Source organism: Chionomys nivalis, chromosome 5, assembly GCF_950005125.1.
Source record: "Chionomys nivalis chromosome 5, mChiNiv1.1, whole genome shotgun sequence".
NCBI lineage: Eukaryota > Metazoa > Chordata > Mammalia > Rodentia > Cricetidae > Chionomys > Chionomys nivalis.
The window spans coordinates 47,327,685-47,342,200 of record NC_080090.1 but is presented as its reverse complement, the minus strand read 5'-3'; the positions used below and the strand labels follow the sequence as shown (position 1 = coordinate 47,342,200).

At 43.5% G+C, this 14,516-nt stretch overlaps 1 protein-coding gene across 5 annotated transcripts in view; it reads right to left on the bottom strand.

Annotated features, from left to right (window-relative positions):
- Positions 1-14,516, bottom strand: part of Cadps (calcium dependent secretion activator) — a 449,091-nt gene that overhangs the window by 76,688 nt on the left and 357,887 nt on the right. For 3 of the 5 annotated variants that reach the window (XM_057770611.1, XM_057770612.1, XM_057770613.1), the window contains 3 exons: positions 10,622-10,768; positions 7,128-7,283; positions 3,397-3,544 (listed from right to left, as the gene is read on the bottom strand). In XM_057770611.1, coding sequence (XP_057626594.1) covers positions 3,397-3,544; positions 7,128-7,283; positions 10,622-10,768 — 451 coding nt within the window. The remainder of the gene's footprint in view (positions 1-3,396; positions 3,545-7,127; positions 7,284-10,621; positions 10,769-14,516) is intronic. The other 2 variants (XM_057770615.1, XM_057770616.1) reach the window with 1 other exon arrangement.

The following is a 14,516-nucleotide window of genomic DNA, read 5'->3' as shown; positions in this document are numbered from 1 at the left end:
TGCAACTCCAGTTCCAGGGGATCTGATGCCTCAGGCATACATGCAGGCAAAATACCAATGTAAAACGAAGTAAAAACAAATAAATGTAAAAAGTGTTGAGAAAATTATAAAAATATAAACAATGTTGAGAAAAAAATAGAAAAAGTACACACAGTCTTCTCTACGTTATTAAATTCTATGCCCAGAGCCATCAAGACTCCACTGTTTAGCCTTAAAGTGCTGCAACCCCTTAATCTTACTTAGAAGCCAGGGTACTGTATTTCCATTGTAAAAAGGCTGTGTGTGAGTCACCCACCAAGCAATGGGCAGTGACTTGTTTAAGAGAATGCAGTTTGACCAGAGGAAGGGTCACAGATTCTAGTGATTTAATCATTGGACTTTTTTTTTTTTTTTTTGGAAACCAGACTCCAAAGTTAATCCAAGGTCACCCTAGCTTAGGGAATAAGTGACCCATGGTGGGGACAAGAGCCGGAGTCCACCGTGGCAGGTGTGAGCTGATACAGCGTCTTTGGTCTTCAACTAGGGCTTGGGGTTTGGATTAAGAAACTTTACAGGTCCCCTGAGATTATGTGGGAATACCATTTGTAAGTATTTATTTCCTAGGAAATGGATCCATAGCTTTCACCAGATTCTTAATGGAGTTTGCACAACTCCCCCATTCTCACCATCACCCCCAGGACTCCAGCCCTGAGATCACAGTGATGTGACTGGTCTAGTCAGTATTCAAGGACAGTGGCATTGTCACAAGGCTGCAGGCAAATCAACCTGGAGAAGAGATCTAGGACCTCCTAAGGACACACAGAGAGGTCATTCCTATGGTGTTGGCCATTGTCTACAAGGACGGGGGTCATCCTTGTGAATCTCAGACAAGGTGTCTACCTCAAAAGCTCTGAGAGGAAACTTACAAACTGATCTCCAATCTCAAAAGAAAAAAAATCCTTTCCTTTCTTTTTGTCCTTGGTCTGAAGGGTACTATGCTATCACAGAGAAGACATTTAAAAATGAACCAGGATGGAAAAGAAGCAAATCATGTACATGTTTGCGCAGAATACAACCTAGCTAAAAAATTGAGCAAAAGTCTATCTATATCCTGGAATATTATTCGGCCACAAATAGACAGTACATGCTACAACATGCATGGATCTTGAAAGCACGAGACTAGGTGAAAGAACACACACAACCCACCTATTGCTTGGTTCTACTTATATAAAACCCAAGAACAGAAACAGGAACAGGCGTATCTGAAGAACACAGGTTGATAATAACCTAGAACTGGGAACACTGACAGAACCCTGGCTGTTGATGCATGGGTTGGTTTCTTTTTAGGGCCGTGAACATTTCATGTAACTGACTGTGATGGCTGCAGGGCACTGTGAACACAGCACAGTTGTAGAAGTGTGTACTTTTGAAGGGTGGCTTCTCTAGGCATGCGGCTTTATGATAATTTAAAACACAGCAGCCGCGGCCAGAGCACAAGCAGAGGGGAGAGGGGAGGGGGAGGTTCCAGACCGACACCGCTCTAGAAACGCAGAAACTCAGGAATTGCTAGTGACTTGGGGAGATGTAATGATTTCAAGAACCCTCAAGGAGATCTGCAGAGTGGGTTCTGTGAAACCCAGAGGTTTGAGACTCCTCCAGGGAAGCGTGGGCGAGTGGCAGTGTGAAGAGGTGCTAAGGTGAAGAGGAGGAGATCACCAGCTGGGGCTCCGGGCCTCCCTCCATCCTGATAAGCTCTATTTTTATGTTTTCCGTGCTAGGCTTCTGGATAAAGAATGAAGAACTGATCCTGCAGCTAAAATAGGCAGGATAAAAGCAGAGCAGTGATGTCATTTTACAGATGGGGAAACTGAGTCTCAAAAAGGCTGCCAGCATTATCCAAGTTCATTTCGCAGCACAACACAAGATGCTTATCCGAGCGACTGGCAACCCAGGCCTCCCTTCCGATTGTCCCAATCCTTCTTCCTGGCTCATTTTCAGACAACCGAGAGCCTTGGATCAGTGCTTCTCAAAATGTGACCTCCAGGACAGCCACCAAGGCCAGCATCATCAGAGAGTGCCACAGAAGCTTCAATTACTGTGTGCATGTTTTTTTTTTTCTGTATGGTTCACGTGTATAAAAAATGTGTGTGCAGGTGCATTTGTGTATATGGTGTGGTACACATGTGTTCCTGTCTGTATCTGCATGCTGGTGCATGTATGGGTGTGTGCAAGTGTGGGAGATGCCAGCATATATTTTGGATGTCTTTCCTCAAGAACTGTCCCCTGGAAGTTTTAATTCCTCTATCATACCCCAGACAGGTTGAAACACTATGGGAGGAGCTTCTGGAACATCCTGGGAGGTGGACGTACAGGGGATTTGTGGAATCGCTGTTCTGACTCTTAAAGCAAAGTGGCTTGGGGATAAGAACCCAGGGCCCTGTATTGACTCCTTGCCTAGAACTTAACTCCACGGGAAGGCTTGAAAGATATCAGCTAGAGTATAAGCTAGCCGGGGTGGCTGAGGAAGCTCACTTGTGGGGGAAACAAGGCTGGAGGACATCTTGCCAGAAGAGAACACCACCAGCCCACATATAAAATGGAAGGTGCCGAAGGAGAAAATAAATAACGAATAAGGAGCAAATATAATTTAGTAAAAATTCTGAGCATGTAAGGCTGGTATTGAAAGATCTGATTTAGGAGCAATTTATGCCAATTGGCAACAGCATAGAGTTGCCAGAAATGTTACTGAATTAATTCTAAATTGGTATATGAATATCTAGCTGGCTTAAGGCCATCGGAGAAAAATGATCATGATCGTCTTTAATCAAGTCCAAGTTGCTGCTTCCTTCTCCCTCACATTTTAAATCTGACTTTAGAATCAGAAACTCTGCAAAGGAAGAAACTTCTGGTCAGGGAATATTCGTAGTTGATTCATTCTAGGGAAAATCAAAAGCCTGAAAGTTGATCTGGGCCCGCAGAATCTATTGGCATAGCTTGGGAGTCACTTGATCAGCGGTGAAGCCCTCCTGCTGTCCAGATGTTCAAGGGCTACAAGGGCTAAGACACTACCCATGGGAAGTGATTGGCATTTGGACAGTGTCACGTCTGCTGCAGATAATGGCCTACCGAATAAGGTCACCAAACATCCTTTAGCTTAAAGGAACCTTAGGACCACTGGACTCCAGCCAAGAACCCTTCCACGTGACCAGCATGATCACTGGCACATGCCTTGGAAATTGATTTGACGGATGCTGAACACTTATCCACAGCTTCGTCTGCAGATGCTGAGTGTGCTTCTGAAACTAGCAGACTGGGTATGAGTAGAAGAAAGGAATTTGTGACATTTTCTTCTATATGATCAATGGAGAGAGGAGAGGAGAGGAAGGTCTTTTTTTTTTTTTTTTTTTTTTTTTTTACCTCTTGGCCCATTTCCATGCTGCAAAGTTTTGTTGATTGAGCTTTGGCATCAACCATAACATTAAACATGGTGCATATTGACTGTGGGACTCGAAAATCTGTTGATCGACTGGTTTTTTGCAGCTTAACTTCAAACGCAATCCTGGTTCTATTAAAACAAAGTAGGGAAAGACGAGTTCAGCATCCAGAGGGCGGAAGGTAGAGGAGACATGTCCTGAGAGGTTAGTGAAAAAGACATTGAAGGCGATACCTGGTTTCAATCCATAATGACTTCACACGTGTTCTTTTTCAAATGCCTTCCCTGTCTAAGGAGGGCTTATTTATGTGGAGGGCCATGCATGCCCATCCCCTCATCCAATGCCCAGAACAGCTGTAGACTGATGCATTTCTATCTATAGATTATATGATATAGAGGACCCTAATTGCAGGAGAATAAATGAATTAAAAAACCCGATTATAGCTCTACAACATATGCAGTTTCTCTCACTTTGGCAAGTGCCTACCTCGAATCACTTCTCGTAAAAAACAAAACACAAGAAAGGCAACTTCTCATCTTCAAAACCTCCATGTGGAGAAAAATCTTAAATGACCCCTTATTGTTTGTTCTTTCGGTTTTGAAAGAGACTGAAAAAAATCTCTTTTTGAAATCCAATTATTTTAATATTGTGTGAAAACTAGAAACTAGATTGCGCTAGCCAAAGAATCATTAGAAGAGAATATATCCAACCATTGAACACGGTTACCTTTGGGAAGAGGGATGAATTAGAAGCTATTACCACAGGATGGCTTTCTTGTTTGCATGGCTTTAGTTTGTTTTCATGACCAGCGTTACTTTTTCAGTAAGCAGATATTCCTTTTTATAATCAAAAATGCAGTCATGTCCTTGACATGCAACTATATCATAGAAACATCATATATGTTATATACGACTCAGGAATTGCATACATCTATTGTAACATTTTTTTTTTGGTAATATTATGGGCTAACTTATGATACCAGAAACCTACGAAGCCCTCACAGAAAGAGCAATCCCAATACAGATAGTTTGCAATACAGGTGTGAGATCCAGTCCTCGACACTGCCATTGCAAAGTGGGGACAAGCTCCATTTAAAAAGGTTTCAGAGAAGTGGGTCACAGCCTCACATATTCTTTGAGAAAGCACCTGGCCAGTAAGTGGCGTCATTAAAGCCCCTTTCATCGACGGTGTCTATTGCTTCTCTGCACTGTCCCCTGCCACCTTCCAGAGCCCATGCAGCTCCCAGGATGGCATTACTTTAAGCGGAATCAGTGACACTTTTCTATTGGTGCCTAGGAGGACCACATAGCTAGTTAGCTCAGGAAAGGATGCCAGCTTGCTAACACACCCTGGGTGCATGCAGGGAAGCCAAGTATAATTTCTAAGGTTGGAAGCCCAGTTCCTAAGGGAAAAAAAAAACACCCCCAAACACCCCTATAGATTATATGATCATGTTAAAGATAAATGTATCTTGGCTTCTAAAGGCTCAGTGCACTGAAGGAGCTTTCAAACCATGATGATCATTTTAAGCTCTGCTGAAAATACATCATTTTCTAGCTCCGTGAAAGCGGGCCTGATGGGTACTGAGTTGGACTGGGCCCTGTGCTGATCTTCTGAGGCTTAGGCGCGAGTTCCGGCCCAGTCTGAGAAATGGAAATGCTACCTCGTTCCTTTCCAGTGAAGCAAGTGTCTTCCCTTTTCACATTTCTGTTCACAGGAGAACTGTTCCTAGCCCGTGGAGTACAGGGCTGTGAAATGAGGAAGGCAGAGGCAGAAAAGGAATATGACTTAGGGGGCTTTAGGGGTCCCCCGAACCCAGGAATGGAGAGGTCATGTAACCCAATTGACTCCTTGACGGGAGAGCCAGAATGCCTTGCTTTGCACCTAGTGCAGACCTGTTACAGACCAGAGGTGCTGTCACTGCTGGACAGTGACAGATGTCTTGGACACTTAGTCCTGAGGAGGACCGGATTGTAAGCACTGCGTACCTAAAGTCACAACCCACTGTCCCTGCTATATGGTGCAAGGAAAAAGGTTATTTATTCTGCCCTAAAGAAGTAATCAATAGTTCTAGGCTCTTCTAACATATATTCTATGCCTTAAAACATCTTAAAGGCCTCTTCTATGCCCTGCCCTTGGAGCTGGAGTTGGGATGTTTTGACCCGTGTTTGTGCTTATTTTTAGAACCTTGACTGAAAGGAACACCAGGAAACTCTAGAGGTCAGGGTTGCCCGGACATGTCCAGTGAGGGATTTAAGTCCTGACAATAAAAGGTTTCTTAGCTTCTGTGTTCTGGGAGGACCTCTGTGGCATCGGAGGCTGAGGAGTGTCCAGGGATTCAGGTCTGTTTGCTGCTTCTGGGTGGGTTACCTTCTTTCTATGACTGAACACAATAACGATCGCAATGTGGTGGGGGATAAACCACATTTACCATGTTCATATGTTCTCTTTATGTCTTCTAAGTGTCTCTCCTGACCCCCTGTCCAGCATGCTGGCTTCTAAGTGAAGGATATAAATGCATATCTGCATAGGTGGAGTCACGGATCAGGAGAGGGCCGGTCTTAATTCCCTTTAGCTCCTCTGTGAGATAGAGGAAAAGACAGAGCTAGCCAATAAGAGGCTAAAGCTAATGGGCCAGGCAGTGTTTAAAAGAATATAGTTTCCGTGTAATTATTTCGGGTGTAAAGCTAGCCGGGTGGCAGGACGTAGCCCAGCCGCTTATCGCTACAGAATTCCCCTGGTTTGACCTGTGGCTACAGTTATTCCAAGGGGGGGAAGTCTTTCTTTCCTTTTCCATTGTATTTCAAGGACTTGACAATGGACCTGGTATAATGAGAACAGATCAGGAGCATGTTGCTAAATGGATAGAGACCATCGTTAATCCCTTCCCATCACAGTCTTGGAACAATCAGCTTGGGAACTGCAAGCGCAGCGAGCCGCTTTCTACCTTAAGGCTGTAAGCCACAAAATGGGGGCAATCTGTGGAAAACCAAAGCACATGTTCATGCCTCATGCCTTCATACTGATTCCTGGTTAGAATGTGGGCAAAAAAACTAACAACACATGACACATACTAGATACTCAGTTCATATGGACAGAACGATTGAGAACATGAAGGCTTAGTTATTGTTGGAAATTTAAAGATCTAGATTCTACCCACAATAGCTCTAGAACTGTCCTTTTTTTTTCTTCCTAACATTCATTCTCCATGTATTTATAAATATTTATCATGTAGCTACATTGTAGCAGGTAGTGATAGATGTTGGGGATCTAGAGATGAGCAAGACTGGATGGGAGTTTTTTTTTTTTTTTTTTTTTTTTTTTTTTATCACGGAACCAGCAACAGGACAAACTGGTAGGCAAAGAATTTTGTGTCTGGGGCGGAAACAGAACTGGTTAATAGAAAGAAGTTCAAGGTGAGCAGCTAACTATTCCAGCTGACTTTTCAAAATTGTCATCGTTGATATTTTAAGACAGGGACTCACTATGTAGCCCAGACTGGTTGTGAACTTACAGCAACCCCTGCCTCAGCTCTGGTAGTGCTTGGGTTACAGGTGCGCACCACTCTGCCTCTTTGTGCTGGAGCTGACCTGGACAAGCCATCACCTCCAAAACGTTCCATATCGCAGCCCATTGGCAGCAACACCCTGGTCTTTCCAGAGCTCTTGGACCACAGAAAAGGAGGGCTGGATCTTTCCAGTCACTAGCTCTTACCGTTTGACACAGGACTCAATCATGTCACTTGCCATCAGTTTTAGCCGCTGTTCCAAGTGTTTTCCAAACTCTTCCTCAGGCCAGTGTAGGTCACGGATGAAAGTCTGTAGGGCATCGAGTTTCCAGAACAAATCTTCTGAGGTACCTGATCCATTACTGGCAGGGTAAGAAGTCAGAAATCAAGAGTCATCCTGTGGTCTTGGGCTTGAGAGACACTAACACAGACACAGCTGGGGGCTGAAAGGCTTTAAGGCAAACAGTGGCTTCCACATACGAAACAACGCGAGTTGGCGGTGGAGGGGGGGCAGTCTCCACTGGCAGAATTTGAGTTTTACCATACAGGACTCAGTTCGCTTTGCTCAGCCAATTGCTCCAGACCAGCGAGGTGTCTGAAGAGGTTGTCGTCTCTCCTTCTAAGTAGGAGGATAGCGTATGGTAAAAATCAGCCTTCCTTTAATAACCACACATTAGCATATGTGATGATTCAGACGAAGGCTATGAACCAGCGGGAGAAGTAAATCTCCGTGGATAATAGCTGCATGGCAACATGCAGTTATTAGGATCCAGGGCTTCATGCATTTCCCCAGTTCTCCTCCGGAGCGGAGGCCTCTTGGAAATGGCACAAGACTTTGGTTTCAAAAAGACAGTGCTAACAAAGTGGTGAGCGAGGACCTGCTTTCTCTCTTGAAGAGCTGGAAAGAGATTGAGGAGACTTCAGGTAGAGACAGGGACACTTGGATACCTCGAATCCCAAAGTCCTGTTCAGTGGCTAACAGTCCAATTTTCACAGACCAGCCCATTACATAGGCAGCCCCAGGATGGGGGGGAGTTGGGACAGTGGACAGGGGATCTCTGCGATACTTCAGGGCTCAAAACCTGAGCTCTTTTCCCATTGTACCATATTGCCCAATCCTCTACAGATCCAGGGAAATGGGGCTTGATTCCTTTTTGGTATGATGACATCCAAGAGACTTTTACCTGGAACATCCATGGAAGGCCTGTGAATGGGAAATGTTCGACCTCTTCCTGTCTTGCCCTTCTCTGGCTGGCTTTCTCTTTTGCAATCGCCCCCTTTGGAACTCGGAAGGGTGGCCAGCGCCCCTACCCCCTTCCTCGCATACCACTAGGCTAACACAGTAATTTATAAAATGTCCAACACACCATGCATAACCACTTCTTCTGACATCGTCTATAGAAACAGATGACAGTGGGTGTTTCTATTGTGACAGATGCCAGCTGCATTGAATTAATGCTTCAGAGAGAAAGATAGCTAGTGCATAGATGCATCCACAGCTACTGCGGGGTGGGGAGGGGGGCAAACTCCCAACATGCCGAGAGGGAGCCAGAGCCTACGGCCTGCGCCGACAGGGCAATGCTTTCAGAACAAACCCGTCTGAGGTCAGTACATAGATGTATCTGACACGAGGGAGCAGGTAACATGAAAACATGTCCTTAAAATGAAAAGGTGGCAAAGGAAAGAACTGGAATCATGAAAAGATATTGAATCAGGCATTTCCTGGTGGGTGACTGAGGATCCACGCCTTCTTTACAGATACTGCGGTGAGCTTCATTTAAAAGTGGGGAATGCATTTCTCTCCACGAAAGTTCAGCCTTCCCCCTACCCTACCCCGTGCTTGGGAAGAAAGAAACCCCAACTTTGTCTAGTCTAAGCCCCGTTTTGGAACTGCATGGTTTATGTTTTAAATCATTAAGTACATATGAATGCAATAATTGGTATTTATTACAACAACATTTTGACACCCATCTGGTTACAGAGTTTCAAAAAATTCTTGTAGCGTTTTTTTTCTTTGAAGAGCTTATTATTAAGTTTTGACATGAGGAAAAGAATATTTTCTTTTTATTTTTAAGATAAACTGCTAATGTTAAGGCAATAGCACCAAGATTATTTTGATTGCTGAGCAGTCACCAAAATGTGTTCGCACCCATGCCTTAATTAATTGAATGGAGACTATTATCTGCTTTATCACAATGTCTTGATTCATATCTTTTCAAAAACAGTATCACAGAACATGCACGGGATAGGCTAAGAGAAGCTTTTGGCTATCTAGCTGGAATTTTAAACATACACTACCTGATCTAAAAACAGACACTAGCTAATTGAACTTGTAATAGTGTCATCTTAGCATGAATATGATGTGATTTTTGTTAGGAACAATTTTCCTCAAATCCGAAAAATTTGGAGGATTGAATTTGTCTCTAGTAGAGAATCAGACACACTGGCCTTGTGATTTCATCGCGGGCTTGTGCGAGACCGCTTTTTAAACCAGTAGGTAGCTTTGGGGGCACCAGGTTGAGAAGTCATTTTACTACTCGGCTCTCTCCCTGGGTTCACTGGGAGTCTGAAAGTGCCAAGGGCCACCTTCATGAATAGGAGTCCGAGAGTTAAAAACATCACTGCCAGTTTCAGATCATTTTTTATTCCTTTGATAGTAACACTTCCCTTTGAAAACGTGCCAATTTATTCTCCCAAGGAAAAGCTTATCTGGCCCATAATTAGTTGTGGTCCAAGCAAAGGATCAAAGGAAGGTGGAGAACTGGTAAACCTTATTTCACTTATGAAATCACCCACATGGTTCTTATTTCACTTCCCAGGGGTAGAACGGAGGGGTGCTGGGACTTCTTGCTAAGGAAAATGGAGAAGATTGATTTCCTACGTGGGAAGAAATGTCCACTCAATTCCCATGTCCTTCAAATTGCTCACGTGGAAGCAGTGACATCGGTTTCAGGCAAAAATCCCTCCCGCATCCCTGACCTTCATATGAAGGAAGCAAAGAATGGCGCTGTACTGAGAATGCAGAGACATGACTGCCAAAATTTAATTGTGTGTGTGTCCCGAATCTTGCATTCTCAAATTCAGAAACCCCCATACTTCCTAGACCTCAAAACACTCTACTATACTTTGACTTTGGGAAGTGTCTACACAGGCAATTTACCTAGCCTGGCACAGATTTTCATTTAGCTCTGAACATACCATTATAATATCCTGCTATTTACTGGCATGAGAAATAAGCTTTATGGCTTAAACAGCCTTGTAAAAATGTTTTGTTATGAAACAAAACCCCAAACCCAGTTCCTAGGTAGGCAGGCTTCTTTCATAGACTTGGATCAGATCAGAGATGGCTGGTCAGTCCATCCAAGAATTTTCATTGATAATTTGGGGATGAATAATTCCTAAAATCATGGTCCCTGCCCTGAGAATGGGACAGAAATCCCCTTGTAAAATAATTAAGGAAGTAAAACAGTCCTCAAGTGTTCAGTGGGCGTTAGACAAATCTTTAGTGCGTATATATAGCAAATGTCTTACAAACACGATGAACGCCAGAAATAAACAATATTGTCTCTGCATCATCAGCAAAATATGTCTAATTATCCATCTCCATCTCTGTTATATAGGATGTATAGAAATAAGCAATACATATCCATGCCAAGATCACTTAAATTTAAATGAGATCTAATGTGAACTGAATACACACTCAGCATCATATATAGCAGCCATCCATGACGGTGCCGAAAAAGTAGGCATTTGTGGGATGCCTAGAGGGATGTTAACTGGTAGATTTGGAACTTTGGGTAGGTTCACATTGGGTAGGTTCACATTGGGTAGGTTACTGGTTAAACTCCTGCGGAAGAAACAGACAGAAAGAAAATACCATCACAGTGACAATGTAGATGTGGCAGAGGCACACAACAGTTGTAAATAAACCGGCGAGGTCCACGGAAGACAATGGAGAAGACTTGAGCGGCACGCATTGGAAAGCAGGCTACAGACAGGAAGCTGGGTGTGATTCCGGACCCAGAGAGGAAATGATCAAAGCCAATGGGCAACTTAAAAGTGTGGACTCCGATGGAGCTCCTGGCTACAAGGATCTCATAACTGAAAGGTCTTTGAGAGAACTCTTCTGTTTCCAAGGCCACTGCCAAAAGAGCCTAGAGCTTGTCATATAGTAAGAACTTGGATATTTGTGGGATTCTGGCCATGGCTGGAACTGGGGTGCCATGAGGCAGTTAAACTAATAGAATAGGGAGGTAGGAGAGAGGTCAAAGGGGTATATTGTTATTGAATAAGTTCTGGGGTGGTGCATTCTGTAGTATGGTGGAGCAAATATAAGTCATCGTGTGTTCCAAAGGAGAGGAGAGGAACACACTCAGCAGAAAGGAAAGACCGCAATGTAAGGGAATGGGTATACTCACTGCTCTACACGGAACATACATGAATACACACATCGTACTGCACCTCTTAAATGTGTGCAAGCAGTAGCTGTCAATCCAAACTGTTTTCAGACATTGTATACATGTATGAAATTCTCAAAGAATAAAGACATTTCAATGCACAGAGCCTACCAAAGTACTCTCAAAGAACATGAACGGTGGAGTCCTTTGACTTTGTCTCCTTCCATTTACGACTTAGCGTCAACAGAAGATTCCTTAAGTCAGATATTAGACACCAAAAGGGATGGGAAGACCCACTGATTTGAATGCACGTGGAATGGAGATATGCAGAAATTGAATGCCTTCCAGCCGCTACTTCTAAAGACAGGAATTTGTACAAGGGGTGTCAGAATGAATGGTGAAGATGAAGAAATCATGTAGAACAAGGATTATCTCCCGGGAGTTTTATGGAACACTCAAAGAAAATGTACACTTTTTCTCTCCAACTCAGACCTATCAAAATGGAGCTATGCTTCCACACAGAAAGGGACACAATGGGAAAGGCAAAGAACCCCAGATTCAGGTCTTATGGAGAGTTCTTGGGCCAAAAAAAAAAAAATAGATCCAAAGTATCATTTAATATTATGGTAGCTGCCCCTGGAATTCAGGACAGACAGGAATAATGCCTCACAGCAACTGTTGGGAAGGCTGAGCATGCAATGGTGCTACTTTTTTAAAATATATTTTTGTAAATGCAATTGGTTGTGTGTGTATGTGTGTGTGTATGAGAGAGAGAGACAGAGAGATATAGACATAGAGAGGGACACAGACACACAGAATGTGTGCTTGTGTGGAGGCGAGTGGGCTACCTTGGGTGTCATCCTCAAGAATGTTGTCCATCTCCTTTGAAATAAGCTCTCCCACTGGCTTGGTGTCAGACGAGTTAGCCTGCAAGACCCACAGACCACCTGTCCTCATATTCCGAGTTCTGGGGTTATAAGTGTGTGTTCCATGGTACCCAGTAATTTATGTGGGTCCCAGAGATTGAACTAAGGCCTGAGCTTATGAAGCAACTAATCTACCCCTGCCTCCCCCCTCAGCAGACATTTCACTTCTTGATATGCGTTCGATGAGTGCATGTGAAAATTTATTGAGCTGTGTATTTTTTCTACAAAAATAGTTTAAAATGAGTCAAAGCCAATAAAATAGCAGTGCTACCTTTGATCAGTTCTTTGTTTTTAAATGAGGCTTGAAGTTTAATTGACTGATATAATGGAAGGGAAATAGTTTATGAAGGGAGAGGGAGAAAGAGAGAGAGAGACAGAGACAGAGAGAGAGAATGTTCAGAGATTCGAATCAAATCAACTACATTTCTTTGGAGGGTCTGTGTCATGTGCGGCTCCAAACACTGGCACTGTGCATCTTGCAGAGGCATTTGAAGGGTGTGCCACCCAGCCAAAGTCACTGGCATGATAGAGCCCAGCCTAGCTCCGCATCTGAGAGGAGCCTTCCTGTTTAAGTGGAATTGACAGTACTTTGGCAGAGGACTTGAGGTTCTCTTTTTGGATCTTGTGTGGAAGGGGGAAGTTTCGCCAAAGCAGCTCCGGGTGAGCTGTTTGCCTAGCAGGACTCCTGGAGGCCAGGCTGCCTCTGGGCTCACTCTGGGGCAGAGCCAGAGCAAAGGACCTAGACCTGGTTAATAGCTTGGATGCTTGCCTCCCTCCAGAAATAAGTCATTCAAACGTTCTCCATGGCAAGTCAGCCCAGGAATATAAACTGAAAACCCTAGAATGCAAAACTGCCAGCTTGCTGTCCTCTTCTTTCAGGGAGATAGGTGTCTGAGGGATCCATCACTCCCTGTGCTGCCAGGGTGCCTTTGCGAGGCTGCTCAGGAGAAAGCGAACCAAATATCGCTGTTAGGTAGAAGAAAAAAAAATGGAACTTTTCCTTCCATGTGTCTCTGTTTAACTGGGGAATCTGCCTTTGAATTCAGTCCCTGGTGGTTCTCAGCCTTACACACTGCCATGAAACAAATCCGCTGGCGATTTCCACTGAGACATGTGCACTCCTATATAAGCAAATGCGATCATTAGACGGCACACTCGCTGAATAATGATCAAGGAATTAGGAGATCTCAGAGACGGCAGCCTGGAAAGTTAAAATGTCAATTCTGAGCAAATTACAAGTAGCTAGAAATGAATAACATACAAATGTCTGCAAAAGCAACTTAATTTAAACGTATTAGTGGATGGTGGGCACACACATGGGAAGAGAGCTTCGTTTTGCATACAAAATAAAAAAATACTCATATTAATCAAAACATATTGTAAAATACAGCATTTTGGCTGTGAACTTGGGCTTAAATAGACACATTTCCTTCATGGCACATGTTATTAATGATGTAGTCCTTAAATGATAAAATATGACATTTTCTGCTTTTATCGGAAAACAAAGCATACCCTAACACTACTAATATTCATCTGGGATACTAAAGGAGTAATAGTTAGAGGTAACTTCTGAGCATTGCACTGCACATTTAAAGGAGAATTTTGCATAGCACTCAGTTATGATGTCAAGGCTCTGGGAACCATTGACAGCTGTAATGAATCGTTATTTATAAACAGAGGGCTCTCCAGTGACTACCGGACAAGCAGCTAGTCATGCTTCTCTGTAAGAACTTTAAGTGTCTGTCTCCGGGTAGGACGAGAAGTGAGAACTGCAGTCTTAGTAACTGAGAACGCAGAACACATTCACCTCTAACTCAGGTAGGGACCTTGATGAAAAGGGTTGCTTTCATTTAGCTCCCATCTCTAGAACCCGAGAGCACAAAATTCTCATCTGCTCTCTCTCACGTTCATTTTGTGTTAGAGATGTGTGTGGTTCTCATTTCTACTGATGGCAGGGAATGTAGGTGGGGCCCTTTTCTTAGAATTGTTTCTAATCAAGACTGTTTCCATGCGGAAGGAATATGGTTACATCATCTCTCAAATATTTCTGCTTTAAGCTTATGGATGGGGGTAGATTTTTAGATACAGAACATGCTCTACTTTTATAAGCCATTTGTTGCATGAATATATGAAGTACATCTGTCTTTTCTTGGTGCTCTGTACACTGAAGTTTCTCTGTGTTTGGACTTAGGTCTAATCCTACTTAGGGGTATGGGGTACCTTTTGATAATGTCTTAGAGTCCCAAATAATGTTTCCTATCCTGTTATTCAT